This window comes from Mus pahari, chromosome 18 (genome assembly GCF_900095145.1).
Source record: "Mus pahari chromosome 18, PAHARI_EIJ_v1.1, whole genome shotgun sequence".
Taxonomy (NCBI): Eukaryota; Metazoa; Chordata; class Mammalia; order Rodentia; family Muridae; genus Mus; species Mus pahari.
The window spans coordinates 46,849,474-46,871,754 of NC_034607.1; the positions used below are offsets into that span (position 1 = coordinate 46,849,474).

Consider the following 22,281-nt stretch of genomic DNA (forward strand, 5'->3'; position numbering starts at 1 on the left):
TTCTTCTTCTTCTTCTTCTTCTTCTTCTTCTTCTTCTTCTTCTTCTTCTTCTTCTTCTTCTTCTTCTTCTTCTTCTTCTTCTTCTTCTTCCCTTGGGATTAGGATGGGCTGCCACACCCAACCAGTATTTATGGAGGTGAACCCATTTGTATTCCCAAGATGTGTCTCATCTGGTTCCAGGCCAGTGAGAGGTCCTGTCTCAGAGAAAGGAAGACAAACAGACAGACAGACAGACAGAAAGAGGGAGAGAGAGAGAGAGAGAGAGAGAGCAGAGAGCACCTGAGGACTGACACCAAGGCTTTCCTGGTCTTACATATATGTACACACATGTACACTCACATATATGCATACGCACAAACAAGATATTACATAGTTTTCTTTCTTGTGATGTCTTGATTTCAGATTCAGATGGGAGGCGCTTCCTCCACTTCTGTTTGGTTCTTGAAGGGCCAGAGGGAGTGCTGATTCTTGTTTAAGCATTTGGTAAAGCTCATCAGGCAGGTCTTGGGCTTTCCCTCACTAAGCTAATTACTAACTCCGTCCCTGTTCTTGCTATGGATGCAGTCAGAATAACTCAGCTTTTGCCTTGAGTTGCCTTTGAGTTTGTGTCTTCCTATAATTTTTCTTCTGCCCAATTTAATATTAGTTAGTGTTTGGCAGGTTTGCCAAGTATTTATTTCTATATGATTAATATCTCCTTTCACTTTATGATTTTTCTTTAAATTCACTTTGTCCTTTTACTTCTTGGGAGTCTGTCTACCCATTAGAAGTTAATTGGCATCTGGGAGGATTCTCTAGTTAACAGCTGCTGCAGTCAAAGAGCTAACACACACACACACACACACACACACACACACATGCACACACACACGCACACGTGCGCGCGCGCACACACACACACACACACACTGTTTCTAAGGTTAGTTCAATGAGATGCATTTATCCAGACAACTGGTCAAGATGACTGACCCAAAGAAGTATGTCTTGTTTGTTGCTGAGTTTCAAGAGAGGATAGATGCTGTTCATAGAATTCAGAAGGCTAGAAGGGAAGAAACGACACATAAGCCAGTCAATGAAAGCACCGGGTTCAGAGGACGAGGGGTGCACATGACCCCATGGCTACACATGGTGGTATCACATCTGGGACCAGCTGTGCCACCAGCTGAGGGGAAGAAAAAGAATTCCTTTTCCATCATGACTAATGACTTTCTCAAGATTCATAGTTCAAGTCAGTGATGGTCAGGGATGGCACAGCCTCTGGAAGACTAAGCAAACTTATGTTTGTCAATTATAATTACTTCCTAAACCACCATGTCGAAGTTGACTAAGGAGAAAAATGTCTTCTGGCTTCCAGAGAACACATATACTAGTGAATTTTGAGAAAATTCAAAATTAAAAGTTAATTGAGAGTTTGAGACTAGATTAAATTCCAACAGGGTGTTCAGGCATTAATTTAGAATTCTAGGCTGGTTTTCTTCAACCATTTGTACATTTGAGCACATCTTCCTGCCTCAATAGTTATGTGCTTAAGTCATATGAACTCAGTGTTGAAAAGCATTTAGTGATTATATATATATATATTCATAAAAATGCATTTAAATGGAATGTGATTTTTAAAACTCTATTTCAAGCTTTTGGGTTTTGCTGCCATGAGTTGCCTCTGTTAATGACAGTAATCAAGAGATTCCCTGCTCCTTCCCCATTCAACCTGGTTTAGGATAAATTATTCTGCCTTGGGCTCCAGAATTCTATTACAAATGAAGAGGCTAGTAAACCTCATTTCTCCTTTTTTTTTCCAAGGTATCGCACAGCGATGCACAGCAATCAAGTACCACTTTTCTCAGCCAATCCGCTTAAGAAACATTCCTTTCAATTTAACCAAGACAATCCAGCAAGATGAGTGGCACCTGCTTCGTAAGTATTCCTGGGAAATAACTAGACAAAGATTCCCCACCACCGTCTTGCGTTTGGATAGAAAGCTGTTTAATCTTATGCACCCTCTGGGCTCAAATGAGCTGGGTCAGACACCCTAGGCCTCCATTTGCTAGTCTGCAAACACCCTGTGTTTATAATTCAAGTGTGAGAAAAACCAGGCGTTGAAGTACATGACCAGACCATGTGGCCGTCTACGCATGTAGCAATGTTAACTAACTTCAAGTAACCGAACTTTGGGTTTTTTTTTTTTTTTCAAGTTTTATTTTTAATTATGTGTATTGTGAGGGGAATCTGTGCATTAGAGTTCAGGTGCCCTTAGAGGCCAGAGGTACCACTAGATGTCCCTGAAGCTGGAGTGACAAGTGGTTGTGAGCCACCCAACCTGGGTCCTGGGAACCAAGTTCAGATCATCAGAAGCAGTGTTTTTACGTTAAGCCATCTTCCTCTTCCCAACCCATCTCAATCTCTTTTTAAAAACAAAGTTAGCAGGTATACGGACTTGACCTCAACACTATTCCTTAATTGCCCCCACTTTTGCTTTTCTTATATAACATTTATTTTAGCTGCCGTGTTTAGCTCAGATCATTGCATTTTTGCTGAAATATCTTCATGAGTCTATGACATAGCTTTCTCAGAGGTAGGAGAGAGTCTCTTACCTCTGCATCTTCGTGGAAAGAATTGCTCCTCTTCACTGTCAAGGAAATGCGAAAGTCTGGATAAAATCGGACAGTTCAAAACTAAAAAACCTGGCTATTTACCTGGAGATGCTTAATTCAAGCTGTCTCGTGGCAAGTGGCATGTGACAGCAAAACAGGACACCGTGTTCTTCCCAGTGTGACCAAGAGTCAGAAGTCAGCATTGCCATCTTTTCCAGAGAGCAAGCAGCAAAGAGTTCTGTGGTCGTGGTTTTGGGTGGAGAAAGCCACCGTGGATACTGTCTCGCTCTTTGAGTAAATCACCACGTGGAATAAAGGGCTGTCTCGATTCTCACTACAAACGTGGAGGCTCCTACATCATCAAGGTGGCGTCTCATATAAATATTGATGACTACTTTAGGATTTAGAAAAGTCACTGAAAATAAGTGTGCGTGCGCGGGGGGTGGGGGGTGGGTGGGTGGGTGATGGTGCACACCTTTCAATCCAGCGGAGGCAGAAGGATCTCTGTTCAAGTTTGAGGGCAGCCTGGTCTGCAGAGTGAGCTCCTGGACAGCCAAGGCCACAGAGGAACCCTGTTCAAAAAAAAAAGAAAGAAAGAAAGAAAGAAAGAAAGAAAGAAAGAGAAAAGAAAAGAAAAAGAAAAAGAAAAAGAAAAAAGAAAAGTCACTGAATGGATAAAATATACGATAAACTTCTTCCAAGTTCTTTCTTGCTGGCAAACTTGAACAAGCATTTCTCAGCAGTAGCCACCGAGTCTTATCTGAGTGGCAGTCCTTCTTCTATGAGCATGTTTGAAGTTCTTTGTCTTTGAGTGTCTATGAAGACCGGACTCATTATTATCGACTTTGGTCAGATAGAAAAATCACAGGGTCCTGCAAAGAACCTCACCTCTTTTAACGCTACAAGTTCGAACCTCTTTACCCAGCTGGGCAGTGATTTGAGCATTAGCCCTGGGGGAAGTTTCTAGTAGAAACAGGGTTTTGACATTTGCATGCCTGTTTCTAAGAGAGCCAGCCTTGATGATCTATACCACCTTTGCCAGTAAGATAACATGTCTGGAGCTGATGCCAGGCTCCTGTGGTTCATGTCTGATCTTTGTGTTTTGGGGTACCTACAGAAGATAGAACTTGCGAATCACAGTGCGCTGGGATTAGTCGCTCTCCTCATATGTGGCCATGTCAAACTATTTATACCGTGTACCAATACTAATTCAACATATTTAAAATGTTACTATCCATAACCCCTTATTTTGCAATGTATATTTTCTCTTCTGGGGGGGGGGGAAGTCACATTTTAATTCAGATTAAAAGAATCTAAAAACTCTGAGCTAGAAACGAGAATTTCCCTCTAAGGAGTAGGGGAACAAAGCTGGGTGGTAGCATTCACCTTTGGTCTCAGCGCTCAGGAGGCAGAGGCAGGCAGAACTCTGTGAGTTTGAGGTCAGCCTGTTTGTACAGAGAGAGTTTCTGGACAGCCGAAGTTACACAGAGAAACCCTGTCTCGAAAAACAAACAAACAGTCACACACACACACACACACACACACACACACACACACACAATCCGGGAAATAGGAAAAGCTGCCTGTGGCTAAGATGCTATGGCCAATACTGGAAGCTACTGTAGCCCATCTTCCCTCCAGAGCCCCTAAGTACAGTACAGCAGTGGATAAGCCCATCCTCCAAAGCCCACAGTCAGCTGAGCACTACTGCATGTGTATTTTGCTTAGACTTGTTGCCTGGCCTTAGGGGGCCCAGGTAGAGTGTGTGTGTGTGTGTGTGTGTGTGTGTGTGTGTGTGTGTGTGTGTGTGTTATTTTAAGAAAAATGTGTTGTTCCAAACAAAGACACAAGCAAAAGCAGGAAGGACAGAAACAGTGAAAAGTAATATAACCCGAAGACAGGCAACCCGAGTATTGCCCAAGTGCTGTAAGGGGGAGACACCTTTTGATATAGATCAGTGGCTCCCAACTGTCTTAATGCTGCGGCCCCTTAACACAGCTCCTCGTGTGGTGACTCCCAACCATAAAATCATTCTCACTGATGCTTCCCAATTGTAATTTTGCTACTGTTATGGATTGCAATGTAACTTAGGATATGCAGGATATCTGATATGTGACCCCCGTGAAAGGGTCGTTTTGACCCCCAAAGGGGTTGTGTCTCACAGCTTGGGAACAGCCCAGACAGACACTGTCAGTTAGGCATAAGGTGGGGACGTGTCCCGTGGGTGTAGTTCCTAAGTCTTACGCCTGGGTGAATAGGCACTGGGAGACTCGGACTTGAGGGGTGAGAGGGCGTTTCTGAGGAGCTAATTCTACTGCCTCCTGCCCCGCAGGCTGCTTCCTTTCCCATGGTGGCTGCACTTTCCGCACGCTTCTCTTAAATACTTCTCGAAAATAGGCATGAGTAGCTGGGAATGAAGAAAACCAAGCTAACTGGCATCTGAGATGCTCAGACAAACCCCCGCTTTGCCTTCCAGGCTCTTTCCTCCAAAGAGGAGAAGCCAGGTTAATAACAGCCACTGTGGTAGCCGACCTTCATCTGGGCTGCGCTTTGAACGCTGGGGATGTGGTTCTCGAATCTTCCCCACCTCATTTACTGTGTGTGGTGTTTGTTACTCACGTTTACGCTGGGGTTGTTCCCTCATCTATTCTGTAGGTGTCATCAACTCCTCCACAGACACAGAAGGGTACACTGGCAAAGGTTCCATGTCCCACATGCCCATAGCCAATGTACCCGCAGATCCACGGAAGCCGAGGTCCCTAAATCTTTCACCCTGAAGGCCCCAATGCCTGCTTGGGGAGCCTCTTCACATAATGCATATGGTATTCTTTGTCCTGTAATTTTTCAATAGCTTTCTTGACCCGACCTCTGATTTTTACAATCTGTTTCTGTTTTTTGAGATTAGATCTAAGAAGAATAACAGCTGGCTTCTTGGGCATGGCGGTGGCTGTCCTGCTGTGTGGCTGCATCGTGGCCACCGTCAGCTTCTTCTGGGAGGAAAGCCTGACCCAGCACGTGGCCGGACTCCTATTCCTCATGACAGGTAGACTATATACCGTCAGCTTCCTCCCTGTGGCACAGTACTCGGCTTGGTCATATCACTATTAATTTTGGTTTCAGTGGTGAGGAGTGAGCAAGCAGAAGCTCATTCATCTTTGGTAGAAAATAAAGAATTTAAAGGGAAGAGTGTACAAAGTGCACTGGTCAATTTTCCCACAGTAGCATTAGTAGGTCAGAGGGAAGTGTCCTGTATTCATTCTCAGTTGGAGTCGATGCTGGCATTTTCTGCCTTATTGCTTAATTCTATGTCTTGGGGAGAAAGGTCAGTAGCTGAAAGTCCCCTCATAGTCCGTGTACTGGGGACATGTCCTTGGCATGACTGTTGGAGAATTTCTTGTGTCGGGGGTAGCTCTTGGTCTTAGAGACATAGAGAGGAGGCAACATCCCTGCCCATGTTTATTGTGGAGAGGCATAAGAAATGATTTGTGATAGCAATAAAAACTGTGCGGAAGAGCAGGGTACAGTCGGGTTGGGAGATGCTGAGGCAGCGATTTCTGAGTTAAATCCTGAGAAGCGGCCAGAAGTTGGAAGAGAGCTGTGGGCTGAAGGTGCCACCAGCCCTGACTCCTGAGCAGGGGTCAGGTGAGCACGATCTGAGAAGGAAGAGAGGTAGGAGACAGAAAGGAACCACACGAAGTGAGAGCCATCCATGGTCAGGACCAAATCATTAGAGATCTCTCAATGAAGAGAAGAGAGAGGAGCGTGAATTTAAAGTGAACGTTCTGGAAACTGTTTAATGGAAGGACGACTTTACTTAAAACACGAGGGGTATGCAAACGTGGCTAGATTTGGTTGGTTGTTGGGTTGGTTTGGTTGGTTGGTTAACACGTAAAGGGTCTTTTTGTCTACAAAAGGGTTGGGAGTTGGGTCAATGGCTAGCTGAAGAAGACTGCATTTTCAACCTTCACAGGAAGTTAAAGTGTGAATAATGAGTGAATGCCAAATTAAGTTTCCCAATGTAGTAGTAGTCCCAGCAGAAGAGCCAACACTACTCCAGATTCTGGCCCAAAGACTCCTGGGGCTTCACAGTTAGTAAAAATGTCTTCCCTTTCTCTCCCCTTTGTTAGTTATACCGCAAGTTTTGAGTTCTAGCCCAATGTTCATCAAAGATGTGTAGGTTTCTCCCCCTGACAGCTTTAGTTTTGCTGTTGTTTATTTATTTATTTATTTTTAGACGAGATCTTGCTATGTAGCTCTGAAAAGCCTGGAACTTCCATGTAATCCAGGCTGGCTTCGAACTTACAGCTTTCCTGCCGCTGCGTCCTGTGTGCTGGAGTCCCCATGTGTACACTATCATGCCTGGCTGCTCCCCCCCAAACTCTGGAGAGGCCCCATCCCACAGAAGGGGCTTTCGAGGACCACCTTTTACTCTAGGTGATTCATGAGCCCTTAAGGGCGTTCAGAGTACGACACCATTGTTATTGTTGAAATAAATCACAAGGCCACACAAAGTCAGCTCTACCAGTTCTCCTGCACAGGCTAAGGAGATGAGTTTTGCAGAAAGGAAGGCTAAAGTCCAGTGTCCGTCAGTCACACAGAAGGGCTGACAGTTTTCAGGGTGCTCTGCTCATCTGTCACTTGAAGTGGGGAGTAGGGAAGTTTCTTTTGGTTTGTTACTGCAAACAACATCTTTACACTCCTTCCAGAACCCTGAGATAGTGGTTAACCCTGTAGATTCTACAGGGTTATGAGGAGGCAGCTAGCTGGAGCTAACTTAGCTGGAGCACCTTCTCCGCGATGCCAGGCAGCGAGAGCTCTGAAGGGTTAAAAGCATTGATTTTAATTAAGCAGGCTGTCTTCACCAACTCCAGACAGCAGCCCTCCCACAGATTTTTGGTGCTAAACTTAGCCCTTCTAATATGCTGGCGTCTTCATTCTCTGCCTGAACTGATTAGCCAGCCCTTCAGTGGAGAACCCCAGTGATGTGACAGTTGAGATGTTAGAGTGGAAAATGTAGAACAGTCTTCCTCCTCCTGCCCTGTGGCACACAAGCCAGCCTTGATGACCTGCAGGTGACACGCCCGCTTCTGGACTACCTATCAGTGTATATCTGAGAGCTGGGTTGCAGCACTGGGTGCCAAGACCTCACTCTGCAGCCTTGCGAGGGGGTTCCTTGGAGAAGGAGCTGGGGTAGGGACCCACCAAGGGGCTTGCATTAGACCCGTGACATCACGTGCTCTGAGATTACCCAGGCAAGCACAGGGACAGACATGGAAGACTGAGTCAGCGAGACCTCCTCTTTCCAGCTTTAAGCTCCTGCCCATTGCTAGAGCGTTCCATCTCCACTGCAGTGTGAATACACTATCCACATTAAGGGAAACATTTGGACGGGGGGAGGTCACTGACTCAGTAAAGTGACTGCCTCAAAGCGTAAGGGCCTCAGTTTAATCCTCCGAACTCCCATAAAAATAGAATTCTGGGGCTGGAGAGATGGCTCAGCGGTTAAGAGCACTGACTGCTCTTCCAGAAGTCCTGAGTTCAAATCCCAGAAACCACATGGCAGCTCACAACCATCCGTAATGAGATCTGACGCCCTCTTCTGCAGTGTCTGAAGACAGCTACAGTGTACTTACATATAATGAATAAATAAATCTTTTAAAAAATTAGAATTCTGGATGAAGTGCTGTGTTTATAATCTCAGTGATGGGGTGGTAGAGGTTTTCTAGGGATTGCTGGCCAGTCAGCCGTACCTACTTGGTAAGCACCAGGACAATAGGAGCTCTAGTCTCAAAAAAAAAAAAAAAAAGTGAGCAGAGTTCCTGAAGATAACACCAGGGTTGTCCCGAAACCTCCATGTACCTGTGCACATTCATACATTCTTGTACATACACATAGACACATGCAAAAAAAAAAAACCATAAATAAATGAAGCACTCTATTAGATGACCATAGTAACATAGCTGCTGTTGCTACCATTAAAGGGTTAATTCATGCAATATTATCAGTTTTAATATAATTTTATTTGTTATAGAATTTTAATCTATCTTTTATTACTGTGTGTGTGTGTGTGTGTGTGTGTGTGTGTGTGTGTGTGTGTGTTGGTCAGAGGACAAGTTGTGGGATTCAGGTTTTTCCTTCCACCCTGTGGTTTCCCAGGATTAAATGCAAGCTTTGTAAATGCCTTTATCTGCTGAAACGTCTCCCTGGCACTTAAGTATTTTTTTTTTAATACACCAGAAATCTCAAATAATAGAATAAAGCTTGTATTCAATTCTCCTCCCTTGGTGCAGATCTCATGACCAACCATATCCATTGTTTCTCATGGGCTGAAACCTTCTGGGAGAGCATGTGTAGCATGTGACACTCTCCTTCTGTCAGCAGAGGAAGGGACAGCATCCAGGTAGCCCCCACAAAGCATCAGGAGCAGTTAGCATCCATCCTGGCCCGAACCTTGCTTTGCTTCAATGCATCTAAATAAAAGGAGCCTGCTGAAGTAGGTCTTATCCTGGAATGATCTAGGCTATTCATCAACTGCAGTCCTAAACCACGGGCCCTTAATACATTATCTAAAACCCTGGGGACTAAATGTGTTTTGGAATTCAAGACCTAAATATTTTATTTTAGAAAGAGAGTATGGCATATGTATTCTGTTTTATCTAGGATGTCGGCAAGGTTTGGGGCATTGTTGCAAAATCACATACATTAACATTTCTGCAACAAAATGCATGAATATCCACACTAAGCTGGATCAGTGGGGACTATAATAACCTTACCCCAGGGAGGGGAATACTTTGCCTCTCAAGGAAATGAATGCAATATTGCAGAAAAAGATTAGATTTTTTTGTTAAGGAATTGCAGATTGTGTATCTTTTCATCATGTTTGTTTGCTTATCTTTTATACATTTTCTCTGCCTCTAGTAGGCCTGCCACACCATTAAGTTAAGACAACAGAGATGAGGCCTTTGTAGTAATCTATATGAAAAGGAGCATGTCTGTTTTACTGAAAGGGCAAGAGGAGCAGAATGATGGGCAAGCTATCCGTTAAAGGCACAGGGAAAAGAAAATCGATGTTTATGCCTTTGGGTGTTGTAGTTGGTTATTTATCAAGCAAGCTAAGCGGAATGAAGCAACTTCGGCTCTTCAGCCTTTTAAGCACATCAAAGGAGGGAGGTCATAAAAGAATGAGCCTCGGTTGCCCTAATTACATCTTCCTAGCTGGCCATGGGCACCTCAGAGGTTTTAGGGCAGGAAATCAGGCTCATGATCTGGGATGGTGGCATGAATTTATTTGCTGTCCCGATCTAAAAATATCCCTTCCAGTCCTGCTCTTCTGTGATGTCATGGTGTGCTCTAATTAAGAATATCGGCAAAAAAAACCCTCTTTAATATTTTATAAGGGAAGTAGCCACATGCAGGGGTTATCAGGAAACCAGTAATTATTCATCCTTTGAAGATATTCCTAACGATCTCCAGGAGCAAGCCCAGGACAGGGGACCTCTCTTTCCTGTGGCCACCAGCGAGGCTAGAAGGATGAGCTTGTTGGGGGAGAAGATGGAGGGAAGGGAAGAAAGGAGGAAAGACTGGAAAGCTAACCTTTCTCCCTATGGATCCTCAAGATGGCCTGTAGCTTTTGAACTTCCTGAATGCAAGAATAACTGCATATCCACTTGTACCTTGTGTGAAGTAGGGTTGCTACCGATAAATATCCAGGATTGCCTGAAGTAACGTGTGGAGTAACTTAAGTCCTCCATGGGACACTTTGGTGTGAACTACTTTGTATAGAAAAAGGTTTTAAAAGAAGATTTATTTTTATTTTGTGTGTATAAGTGTATATGTATATTTGCATAGTATGTGCATGCAGTGTCCATGGAGACCAGAAGAGGGCACTGGATCCCCTGGAACTAGAGGTACAGAGCCACTATATGGGTGCTGGGAATCAAACCCTGATTCTCCAAGAACAATAAAAGCTCCTAACTGCTGAGCCATCACTCCAGTCCTCACAAATTACTTCTTAAGAGGGTCCTAATCAATTTATTGTAGTCTTCAGTTGTGTTTAGCAGGCTTTCTTTCTTGACTCTATGAACTTATGTCTGTTAGCCAATATGTCAAAATTACAGATAATCCAAAAAGTATCCACTATGTCTGCTTGCAATGCATGTAGGGAAGTGGACAGAACACTTTGGTTCTTGAACAAGAAGACCACATGAAACTAACTCTCATCTTAACCAGAACTAGGTCCAAGACATAAAGGATAATAAGTAAGTGGTAATGTACTATATGAAGATAGTACAAGCTTGTTAAGACCTATAAAATAATAGAAGTATACTCCATTCAGTTAGCAGACTCAAACACAGAAAATAATAAGGGATAAGTTTTGTTTCCCATGACTTGTATGTTAAATTGCCAGTTCCCAGAATCTCAGAGTGTAACTTAACTGGGAAACAGGGTTTTTAAAGAGAAACTCATAGTAAATTAGGGCAATATGTTGTGTCTTAAGCCAGTATGGATAGTGTTGGTCATAGAGTAGGGGGATTTGAAGAGTTACATGTGAAGACATGAGGAGAAGGCAGCCATGTTCAAAGCTAGGTGGGCTCAGAGGAATACCAGCATGTTGTTGCCTTGAACTTAGATTCACAGCCTCTGGAATTCTAAGAAAATAGCTTTATTTTTTAAAAGTCTCTCTGTCTGTAGAACATTGTTACAGTACCTTTACCTAGCCCATGCATGTGAACATGTTAAGATGTGTGTGGAACCTAAAAGAGATAGCATTATTTAAAAAAAAAAACTGACCTAAACTATGGATCTGGCTGCTGTAGGCATGTCTTGATTATTTAAATAATTTTTTTCCTAGAGTAAGCAAATTTAGAATTTGTTTGTTTGTTTCAAGACAAGGTCTCACTATGTAGCTCTGTGTGTCCTGGAACTCACATATGTATATATTCAAAGCTGACCTCAAACTCACAGAGGTGTGGGGCACTCCATTGCCTCCCACATGCTGGGATTAAAAGTGTGTGCCACTATGTCCAGGGGGATTTTTCTTTTAGTAGTAGCTTGAGCGGGACAAAGCTCTTCTTCTTCTTCTTCTTCTTCTTCTTCTTCTTCTTCTTCTTCTTCTTCTTCTTCTTCTTCTTCTTCTTCTTCTTCTTCTTCTTCTTCTTCTTNTTCTTCTTCTTCTTCTTCTTCTTCTTCTTCTTCTTCTTCTTCTTCTTCTTCTTCTTCTTCTTCTTCTTCTTCTTCTTCTTCTTCTTCTTCTTCTTTACAATATCTTGTAGTAAAGGTGTGTGTTCTCTCAGTACATTTCCATTGCACCAAGAACAGCTGTAGCCACCAGGCATTTGTAGGTGTCCTCAAGGATGTGAGGGTCTGGATGGATGGAACAGCTCTTCTTGTTCATCTCTCTTTTGTTCTCCTCTCAACCAGAACAACTCAGAGGCACTTTTAGAAGTAGGGAAGGCACAGCTGGAGGGTCTCACCATCATGATGGTTTGCCTCTGAATACACCTCGCCTTGGATGAGCTTGGACGGCTTGTGAGAAGAAGGAAGGGCAGACAGGGGGCACATGGATGGGCAGGCCGCTTGGCCTGCTCTCCCTTACATCATGTCACGAGAGACATCAGTTTGAGGAATACCTCTTCCGAAAAGGACCTGAGCAGCTAGGACATGCGTATAATATTTCATGATAAGATAAATACAAGCAAGGAAGAGAAAGCAGGAGAAAGGGACAATTCAGTTTGCAAAGTGTCTTAGCATTCTGTAAGTATGACAAAATACTTGAAAAAGAAGAAAAGGATTTTGTCTTAGTGAGGGTTTTACTGCTGTAAACAGACACCATGACCAAGACAACTCCTATAAGGACAACATTTAATTGAGGCTGGTTTACAGTTCAGAGTTTCAGTCCATCATCATCAATGTGGGAGCATGGCAGCGTCGACGCAGACATGATGTAGGAAGAGCTGAGAGTTCTCCATCTTCATCTGAAGGCAGCTAGGAGAAGACTGGCTTCCAGGCAGCTAGGACGAGGATCTTAAAGCTCATGCCCACACCTATTCCAACAGGTACACACCTTCAAATAGGGCCATTCTCTGGGCCAAGCATATTCAAACCATGATAGTTTTGTTTTGTCCTTGGGTTCACGGTTTCAGAGTTTTAATTCATGGTCTCTTGGCCCTGTTGTTTTGGGCCCATAGACAGAATGAGCACATGGAGTTCCAACAGCCCCTCAAGAGTACACCTCAGTGACCTGACTTTCTTCTACCAGTCAACATCGGCTAAAGGTGCCTCTGCCTCCCAGTCACTCTTACTGTTTCATGTAATGACAGAGTGGTCAGCTCCAGAAAGGAGGCTGACACATAACCACCTGCCACTCTCTAGCCGGCTACTCCATTTTAGTATAGTTAACATTTGGTGCTGTGATTCAAGATCTGGAAAAAGAAGCTAACGTTAATTCCCCTCCCTCACCACTGTCTTCCCTTTTCTCCTGACTTGTTGGCTCATGGGATAATTACGTGTCAGCTTCCTTTCTCAGGTCCACCACTGACACACAGTTATTATATTGAGCACTCACATGCAGATAAACAAAGCTTTGACACATGGCCTTTGACAGACATTTAAGCTACCAACCATAACAATACCAGAGTGGAGGCAGAAACTGAAAGCATGCAAACAGCCTGTATTTTGCCTACTGGACTGGGGGAGGGGAGTACAGATTTTAGCTTTAAGGAGCTTCAGACCCTGGCATCTTGGAGAAAGAAAGAAATCCAGTTAGAGACACTCCATAAAGTGTCCCTGAGGTCTGCACTCACCAAGGGCCCAGGAAACACTCATTCAGGGCACAAGGCCAAGAGAAACCTTTGCTCTGGTCATGTCTTCAGAGCAAGTGGGTCCTTGTCACCTTTTCCTATCCAGCATGAACATGGGGTGTGATAATAGAATGCATCATACCAAAAACAGTTTCATAGAGTTGGTGGAAGGAGGGGGTGTTCATAAAAAAAAAAAAAATCAACATTTATTCAGAAAGCAACAGATGCAAGCTGGTTTTTTTTTTTTTTTTTTTTTTTTTTTTTTTTTTTTTTTTTTTTTTTTTTTTTTTTTTTTTTTTTGAGCTTAGTTTCCTAACAGTACTGTAGTCACAAAGATGTCTTAGAAAATAAACTTATTCCAGGCCTTATTTTGGATTAGCAGAATTATGAGAGTTTGACACCATAAGAGACTTATGTTGTTGCTAAGTCCTGTGCTACACTAAAGACTCAAAGGAAGGCGAGGCGATATCAGGGTCACATAGAGCTGAGACTGGAGTGAGTGGTTCTTGCAGCCCAGCCCCGTGTGTTTTACCATCAAAGCATGCTTGGGAAGTCTAAGTTTGAACTGAAGCTTTCAGAGGTCATGAAGACAGCGCCGCTGGTAAAAAGGCTTGCTTTTAGGCAGTCAGCTATACGCAGACATCGGAGAGTGAGATGAAGCTGTTTTCCCTGGGTCATTGTTCCACCATGATGGTCTACCTGTTGATTCTCCAGAGATCAATTCCCCCCAACCCCAACAGCCTTATTGTTCTAGCATTCCTCTAGGGTTTTGCTGTGCACAAACATGGCTTTTCTTGTCAGTGCAATCATGTGCACAGATGTAAGGACAGCTCTTCACGGGGCTTGGTGAAAGCAGGGACGTATTCTTTTCTTTTTTCTTTTTTTCTTTTCTTTATTTACATTTCAAATGCTATCCCGAAAGTTCCCTATACCCACACACACACCCCTGCTCCCCTACCCACCCACTCCCACTACTTGGCCCTGGCCTTCCCCTGTGCTGGGTCATATAAAGTTTGCAAGACCAAGGGGCCTCTCTTCCCAATGATGGCTGATGAGGCCATCTTCTGCTACATATGCAGCTAGAGACATGAGCTCAGGGGGTACTGGTTAGTTCATATTGTTGTTGCACCTACAGGGTTGCAGCCCCCTTAAGCTCCTTAGGTACTTTCTCTAGCTCCTCCATTGGGGGCCCTGTGTTCCATCCAATAGCTGACTGTGAGCATCCACTTCTGTGTTTGCCAGGCACTGGCATAGCCTCACAAGAGGCCGCTATACCAGGGGGATGTATTCTTTTAAATGGTCTATTCCCTGATAAAAAAAGAATGATTTCCAACCTAGTTTTCCTTTGGACAACTCAAGTGGTACATCTGCTGTTTATGAAGAAGAAGAAGAAGAAGAAGAAGAAGAAGAAGAAGAAGAAGAAGAAGAAGAAGAAGAAGAAGAAGAAGAAGAAGAAATGGCAGAAAGAAGTCAATAGATATTACTTTCTCCAGTTCAGAAAAACAAAATCATTTATTTTAGAGATTAGAAACAAAGCCAGACAAAGGGTAGGAAATAGCAAATTATCTCAGATAGAGCACATTTGTTTTTTCTTAGAAAACAAAACAAAACAAAGAAACAAAAGCCCCAGACTATTTATTTCCCAAGAGCACATCTGGAGGAAGATTTAAGTAATATTCCCTAGTATGATGCGGATGAAGCCGGAGCCCAGAGCTTGTGAAGTGGCGCCAGGGTGATCTTCATCGTCCGGGTCACTGCCTACTCCCGGTTTGTTTTTTCACTAGTGGCTTTGATCTCCAGAGCTGCAAATTAAAACAGGGGCTGGGCTCTTGCTTTTTTTTTTTTTTTTTGCCTCTATCTTTTCAGTTCTAAAATCTGTGCCTCGTGTATCCCCAAGGGTATGAAAAGCCATTTTCCAGCAAACAGATGCCACTTCCTTTGTCCACAGGGATAATCCAGGGTATGATGAGGGACTCTATGGGGTTTAGACATTCTGACACTTGATTGAATGCCAGTTTCTGTTTTCATTTGTTTTATTTTATGAACTCAGCAAACACCCTGTTCTCATCCTATGCCCACCCCGATAAATTAGATCATCCCTTGAGCACTAAAAAGCTCTTTTATCAAGGTTCTGGTTTATGGTGAGTGTGTAGTGTGTGCAGTGTGTTTGTGTGGTATGTGTGTGGTGTGTGTGTGGTGTGTGTGTGTGTGGTGTGTGTGGTATGTGTGTGTGAGTGTATAGTGTGTATGTGTGTGTGTGTGTGTGTGTGTGTGTGTGTGGTATGATGTGGTGTGTGGTGTGTATGTGTATGGTATGTGTGTGGTGTGTGGTATGTATGTGTATGGTATGTGTATGGTGTGTGTGTGTGTGTGTGTGTGCACATGAGTGTGCTTGCACATGTGCATACTTACATGTTGGAAGTCAGATGGTAACCTCAGGCGACCAGCTTTGTGTTTTGTATTTTGACAGTGTCCCTTACTGGCTCTGTGAGCTAGGCTAGCTGCCTAGCGAGCCGGAAGGATAGCTATCTATTTAGAGCTGTGATTATCAGTAGGTGCCATAGGGTTGGCTTTTTATGTTGGTATCAAACCAAGTTCATCCTTGCAAGTCAAGAACTTTACCAAATGACCTTTGTTTTGTCTGCCCAAACCTAATTTTAGTGTTCTTGAAGGACAGTTATTTATACAGTTATTTATATTGATATAATAAGGTAAATTTTGGCATATATATATCACATATGTAATATATATTATTATATATACATATATATGTATATGTGGTATATATTTTTTTCTTACCACTCAAATTAATTAAAATTTGCATGATTGAAGTGAACAGTATCTTTACTAAGATATTTACATCAATCCCAAATTCTTAGACTTAATTTATAGTATTTGGAAGTATTCATTATTTTATATTTTTAAAAAAAATTGTTGAAGGTCTATCCTCCAAAAAGTGGTTGCTTCTAATAATTCATTTAGCTTTATAGGCAACATGATGAATATAATATTCATCATTAAAAATGTTATTTTTGTACAATGATTGCAGCTATATGAAAACATAGGTCTGGTGTAGAGCAAAGGAAGTGACAGTTGTTTTATGTTAGATTTGAGAGATGTTAAATTTTTATTCCACTAAAAACAGAATTGTTGAGTGATGGAATGTCACTCCAAAAGTAGGGCGCTTGCCTAATGTGTCAGAAGCCCTGGATACAGTCTCCAGCATTACCTAAAACCAGGCGTGGTGGTACAAGCCTTCCATCCCAGCACTCCAGCAGTGGTGACAGGATAGATGGTCAGACATGTAAGGTCGTTCTCCTGACTTGTGAGTTCCGTGCCAGCCTGGGCTAAAAGAAACAGTGTCACAGAAAAACAAACAAACAAACAACAACAACAACAACAACAACAACTAAAACCATGACCTGGGAGACAACACCATTGTTAGCATGCTGGTTTTCTTGAGAGCTGGAGTTTGATCCACAGCGCTGAGGAGGCAGAGAACCAGCTTGCTCTACTTGGTTGAGCTCCTGGCTTGCAAGAAACCCTGTCTCTAAAAGAAAAGGGGAGTATCTCAAGATGACATATGAAATCATCTTCTGCCCTTCATACATACTTACCCATGTACATGTGCCGGCACATAGACACTCATACATGTATACACACATACACACACATACAAACACAGGGAAAACCAAAGATCAAATTTTTTTTATTAAACTATTATTTTTAATTATTTATTTTATGTATATAAATACACTGTAGCTGCCTTCAGACACACCAGAAGAGGGCATCAGATCCCATTACAGATGGTTGTGAGCCACCATGTGGTTGCTGGGAATTGAACTCAGGATCTCTAGAATAGCAGTCAGTGCTGTTAACTGCTGAGCCCCCATTATTAAATTATTTTTAAAAACTAAAAACAAAACTAAATTGAAACATGCATAGTTACTTGAACTAGGCAAAACAAATTTGAATGATTCAAGTCATCAGAATTTTCACTGGTCTTAGTCATAGCTTCTTGAATGAATCTATTCAAGTAAAAGAATTCCAGGTGTCCCTGGATTTGGAGTGAGCTGAGTTGTTTAAAGTCTTGTCTGGCATTTGCCTGGTTATCAGCAATGCCCAACTGACCGTTCTGTTCTCTCGTGTCCAGGGATATTTTGCACCATCTCGCTCTGCACGTACGCTGCCAGTGTCTCCTATGACTTGAACCGGGTCCCGAAGCTAATTTACAGCCTGCCTCATGATGTGGAACATGGCTACAGCTGGTCTATCTTTTGTGCCTGGTGCAGTTTAGGTTTTATCGTGGCAGCTGGAGGTCTCTGCATCGCTTATCCGTTTATTAGCCGGACGAAGATTGCACATCTAAAGTCTGGCAGGGACTCCACGGTATGACTGTCTGCACCGAAGAAGGCCCAGCTACGGAGCAGAGCAGCAGAGTGGGTCTGAGTTCCATTAGGAGCAGAACTGAGTTCACATCAGGGTTCCAAGCACAAGAGGTCTTTTACATTCCAACCTGTTTCCGAATGACTGGTAGGAAACCGTGCAGAACTTCCCAACCTTCCTAAAAACAAGACAGCTGTGGGTTCAAGTGCTTTACTGACTATGCTCCGATTGTGCGAAGGGAGGAAGTGCACGGCAGGACGTTTGTAGGCATCAGAAGAGAGGAACGGCGGTGGAGATATTTGTATGATTTCCATTTATTTCAGAACGTTTGTATATATCGATTACCAGAGAGTCGTTTCTATTTGCAAGAGGATTCATAACAAAACGAGTATAATTTTCTTGTCGCTGTGCCAGGCTTGTTGGGTTTTAATGCAGCGTCTTGAGAACTCGTCCTGACGGCGTCTTGTTGTGTCAGCACCTGATATCTGTGCATTATTCGTGAATGTTCCTTGTCACAAGAGGACTCTCCTTCTGTTGCCTTATGATTACTTTTAACGAATTGACGTCCACCCTCTGTCTTTGTACTGGAGTTCAAACGCATAAGAATAACAGACCAACCATGTAAGAGCTGATCCGTAACACTATGCAGCATCGTTTGAAGTCTCTGCTGTTTGGCTTGTGTCTCTTTATGTTAACTGGATTTCTGCATTAAATGACTGCCCCCTTGTTAATTTAGCGGTGCCTTTTTTTTTTTTTTTAGCTGGGTCAGCAAGTCTTTCCTAGATATAGGTCAGCTGAGAACTCTGTTTTGTGAACTATGTTTTATTTTCATTTATTATTTTTGTTTGTTTGGTTGGTTGGTTTGGTTTTTCAAGGCCAGGTCTTTCTATGTAGTATGACCTCCAACTCACTGTCTAACCCAGGCTGGCCTTGAACTTGGAGTGATCCTCCTGCCTGGGTCTTCTGAGTGCTAGGATTACAGGCATGAGCCACCATGCCCAAATTACACTAAGCCTAATTACTTTATGTGATTAAGCTGGTCATTACTATTGATCTTTTTTGGTAGCAATTATATGTTTGTTATTGATAGAAGATGTTGTTTTCAAAAATTTCATGTACTAGGTTTTAAATTTCATTGTCATATTTAAGTCCCCACCCATTTACCGCCTGTCTGGTGTTCATTCAATGATACAGATGAGCCTCATTTGGCCTTATGGGGTTTTCAACTTCACGTAGCCACACAACAGAGACACCTGGAAAGTTCTCCAGCAGGACAGTAAATTCAAGGTTCAAAGGTGAGCATTAGCTTGAATTAAGGAAACCAAACCAAGTCAAACCAGCGCCCAGAATTCCTGACCTGCAGTGTAAGACTGAGAAAACCCACCATGTGGATCAGAATGTGACTTCCTTCCTAAGCTACCAACTAAGCTAAGCTACCTTACTACACACTGATCCTGAGCCCCCGAGCTGGGCTGTGCTTGGCGTTTTTCCAGAAGAAACTTTATCCATTACTCTCAAAAGTTCTTCCAGACAGGGACTATTTCAGGGAAGCTCAGGACCAAGAATGAGAACATTTGCTTCATTGATTTCCCACTTAAAATCTTCCCACTGTGTTCTCTCATTTTCCAGGGGAGGGCTAGATACTAAACTCTTCCTTCTTGTTCCAGACCAGCTCCTATTTCATGTGACACTGTGTGATAAGGCTCTATAAATAGGGGGAAATCCTGCACCCTCCATAAGACTGTTTCAGATTTTAATTTCACTGAAGAAACTTCTTTCTTTAAAAGCCCGTCTTAGTGGCTGAAGATGTACCTCAGTTGGTAGAGCCTTTGCCTAGCATGTCAAAGCTCTAGGTTCGATCCTTTTCACTTCATGGATTGGGCATGGTGGCACATACTTGTAATCCTGGAAGTTGAGGAGAGGCCAGAGGATGGGAAGTTCAGGGTCAAATTTGACTCCTACACAGTGAATTTGAGGCTGGCCTGGGCTACCCCAAACAACACCTGCCAAGTTCAGTATTTAGAAGAAGAAAAAAAAATTTTTTTTCCAAGAGAGAATGAAGTTTCTTTCCAAATTCCAGTGCTCACACATCATCCTGGAGGCTACTGGGAAGAGGTAGTGATAACAAGAGCCCCTCCCCAAGTGCTCCCCCCCCCTAGAGTCCACACACTGCTTAGGCCCCAGGCAACATTCATATTCACATTCACGGTCTCTCCAGCCTGTTTAACTAACCAGTTTCTCTAGATGAGATCAATGCATCTAGAAAGGGGCAATTATTTTCATTTATTACTTATGTGGGAATTTCTCAAAGCAGGAGAGTGCTTTCTTTGAAGTCTTTTTGAAAGATCCCCATAGAGGATGTCAGGACTTTTGAACATTTATATTCTAGCCACCAACAGCAGTGTCTGAGTGAGCTACTTTTGAAGTCTCTGAGCCTCTTCCTAGTGGTATGAGGTGAGAATGGAAGAAAGCTTCGCTGTGGCAGAAGGTGGAAAGGGTCACACACCAGACAGGTTCCTAGGAAGCTCGGGGAGTTCACAGAATCCAAACAGGAGCTGGCAAGAGCCTTCCTTCCGGCTCTAAGAGCTGGGAATATGAGGAATGAGCCTGGCCAAGATTCTGCCACTTCTGTTTATTGTCTGGGCAGTGAGTGACTGGTGTCAATATTGGGCATTTAGCCTCCATCTTGGAGGCCTTCCTGGGGTTGTTTCTTTAGCTGGTGCTTGGGTGAGACTGGTCGAGATGGCTGAGCAGGACTCTGTGTGGGATGAAAACCTCTTGGTATTCTCTGCTAGGTTGGTGCCTGGTTTTTATTGCATGCATGTGGGAAGACTATTTCTTTACCTCAGAGGATTTTGATGGGCAGTAAGTTGAGGTAGCTGAGCTCTAAGCAATATAAGACTTGTGTGTAAAAAACTACCAAGCATGGGTTCACATAACAACTGCTGGATGGCTGGGCACACCCTTTAATCCCAGCACTTGGGAGGCAGAGGCAGGTGGATCTCTGAGTTCGAGGCCAGCCTGGTCTACAGAGTGAGTTCCAGGACAGCCAGGACTACACAGAGAAAACCCTGTCTCAAAAACCCACACACAGAGAGAACAAAACAAACAAACTCCCAAACACCCATATCCCAAGACCAGATTCAAATGACAAGCCTTGGTCAGGGACTTCTCAGAAATGGCAGTAGTGGCCTTGAAAAGTCTAGGGGCGTTGACCCATCTGTGCCTCTGTCTCCTTAGAATGTTGTTACAGTCCTTCAAGGTAAGTCTCTGAATGATGAGCGGGTTTACAGAGCACCTGAGGTTGCAGCTGGAAAAAAAAAAAATCACACTTACCTGCCACATAGAGATAACATTTAGCAAAGAAAACTTTAGCAGAAGCCCTGGTGAGAGGACCACAGGGTCCACACTGCTCCTCTTTTGAGCTGCGTTGTCTGCAATTCACTGGCACTGTTAGAACCTCGACCGCCCGCCCACTCTGAGGAAACCCTGCCTCTTTCTTTGGATCACCGGGGGGCTTTTGAGAGTCAAGATTGTCAGAACATTAATATAAAATTAACTACACATTTCGACAACTATTTCCGGAATGCCTACGGTGAGCCTAGCGTTCTGCTGGGCACTTGGAAGACACCGCAACTGAAGAAAGCCTCTTGCCGACGTGAAGCTCGCGCTAGGGTAAAACGAAGTGAGTTACAGATAGGTAAATCTATGCTTTCTCTCAGACAGTGGTTTCCACGGAGTGCTTTTGAGTGACGATCCCACCCCGGGCTGTGCGCGTTTCCCTGCGCATTGTTCATATAGCTTATATGAGTTGTTTTGGAGATTAGACGGTGCTTTCCGAAGACTTCCCATCGGAACCAGAGATAAGAGGGATTCCTATTTAGGAGGAAAGAGAGGCACTTGGGGTCCTGAGGACAAGAAAGGGGAGGCCTGTATGCCCCAGGGGCACTGCCTGATTAGGACTGAGTATCTGGAGTGCTCAGTGCCTGAACTACCACTGGGGCTGGTTCCCCTGCTGAGGGCACCCACACCTCGGCTTGCTTTGTTTGCATTTCCACCCACCAAATCCAAAGCCTCCCAGACTCTGTCCTTGAACAGGCCATATTGCCGTAGTCCCTGTCCTTGCCATTTATTCTTTACACGCAGATTGTATGCTAACTAGAATTAAGCGGACTCAAGACTCTCTAGCAAGACCCAAACTGTCTTGTTCCTATTGTCTCTACTGCTGTGCCCGAGGTCTGGTTCACAGTAGGTGCTCTTAAATCTCGGTGGAATCAATGTATGACTTCAGTGTCACAGATCTAAGTTCTCCTCTCCCAGACAGCATTGACTCCCATGACACCCATTTTAGGGAAGCCGTTAAAAATAGACAGTACTATGATGAAGCCAAGCGGTCTGAGAATATAGCTTGGTGAGCAAGCAAGCCTCATTAGGATAATTAAAGGGACTATTAACCCACGCTAACCCAGATAGAACACGCATGTGCTATGAGCAAAGCACTATGG

The 22,281-nt window shown here is 43.5% G+C and overlaps 1 protein-coding gene across 1 annotated transcript in view; it reads left to right on the forward strand.

The window, feature by feature from the left end:
* Tmem178a (transmembrane protein 178A) overlaps positions 1–18,509 on the forward strand; it is a 57,775-nt gene extending 39,266 nt beyond the window's left edge. Inside the window, exons 2-4 of the mRNA XM_021218175.2 lie at positions 1,801–1,914; positions 5,497–5,634; positions 17,544–18,509. Coding sequence (XP_021073834.1) covers positions 1,801–1,914; positions 5,497–5,634; positions 17,544–17,785 — 494 coding nt within the window. The 3' untranslated portion in view covers positions 17,786–18,509. The remainder of the gene's footprint in view (positions 1–1,800; positions 1,915–5,496; positions 5,635–17,543) is intronic.
* Positions 18,510–22,281: the final 3,772 nt, after the last annotated feature.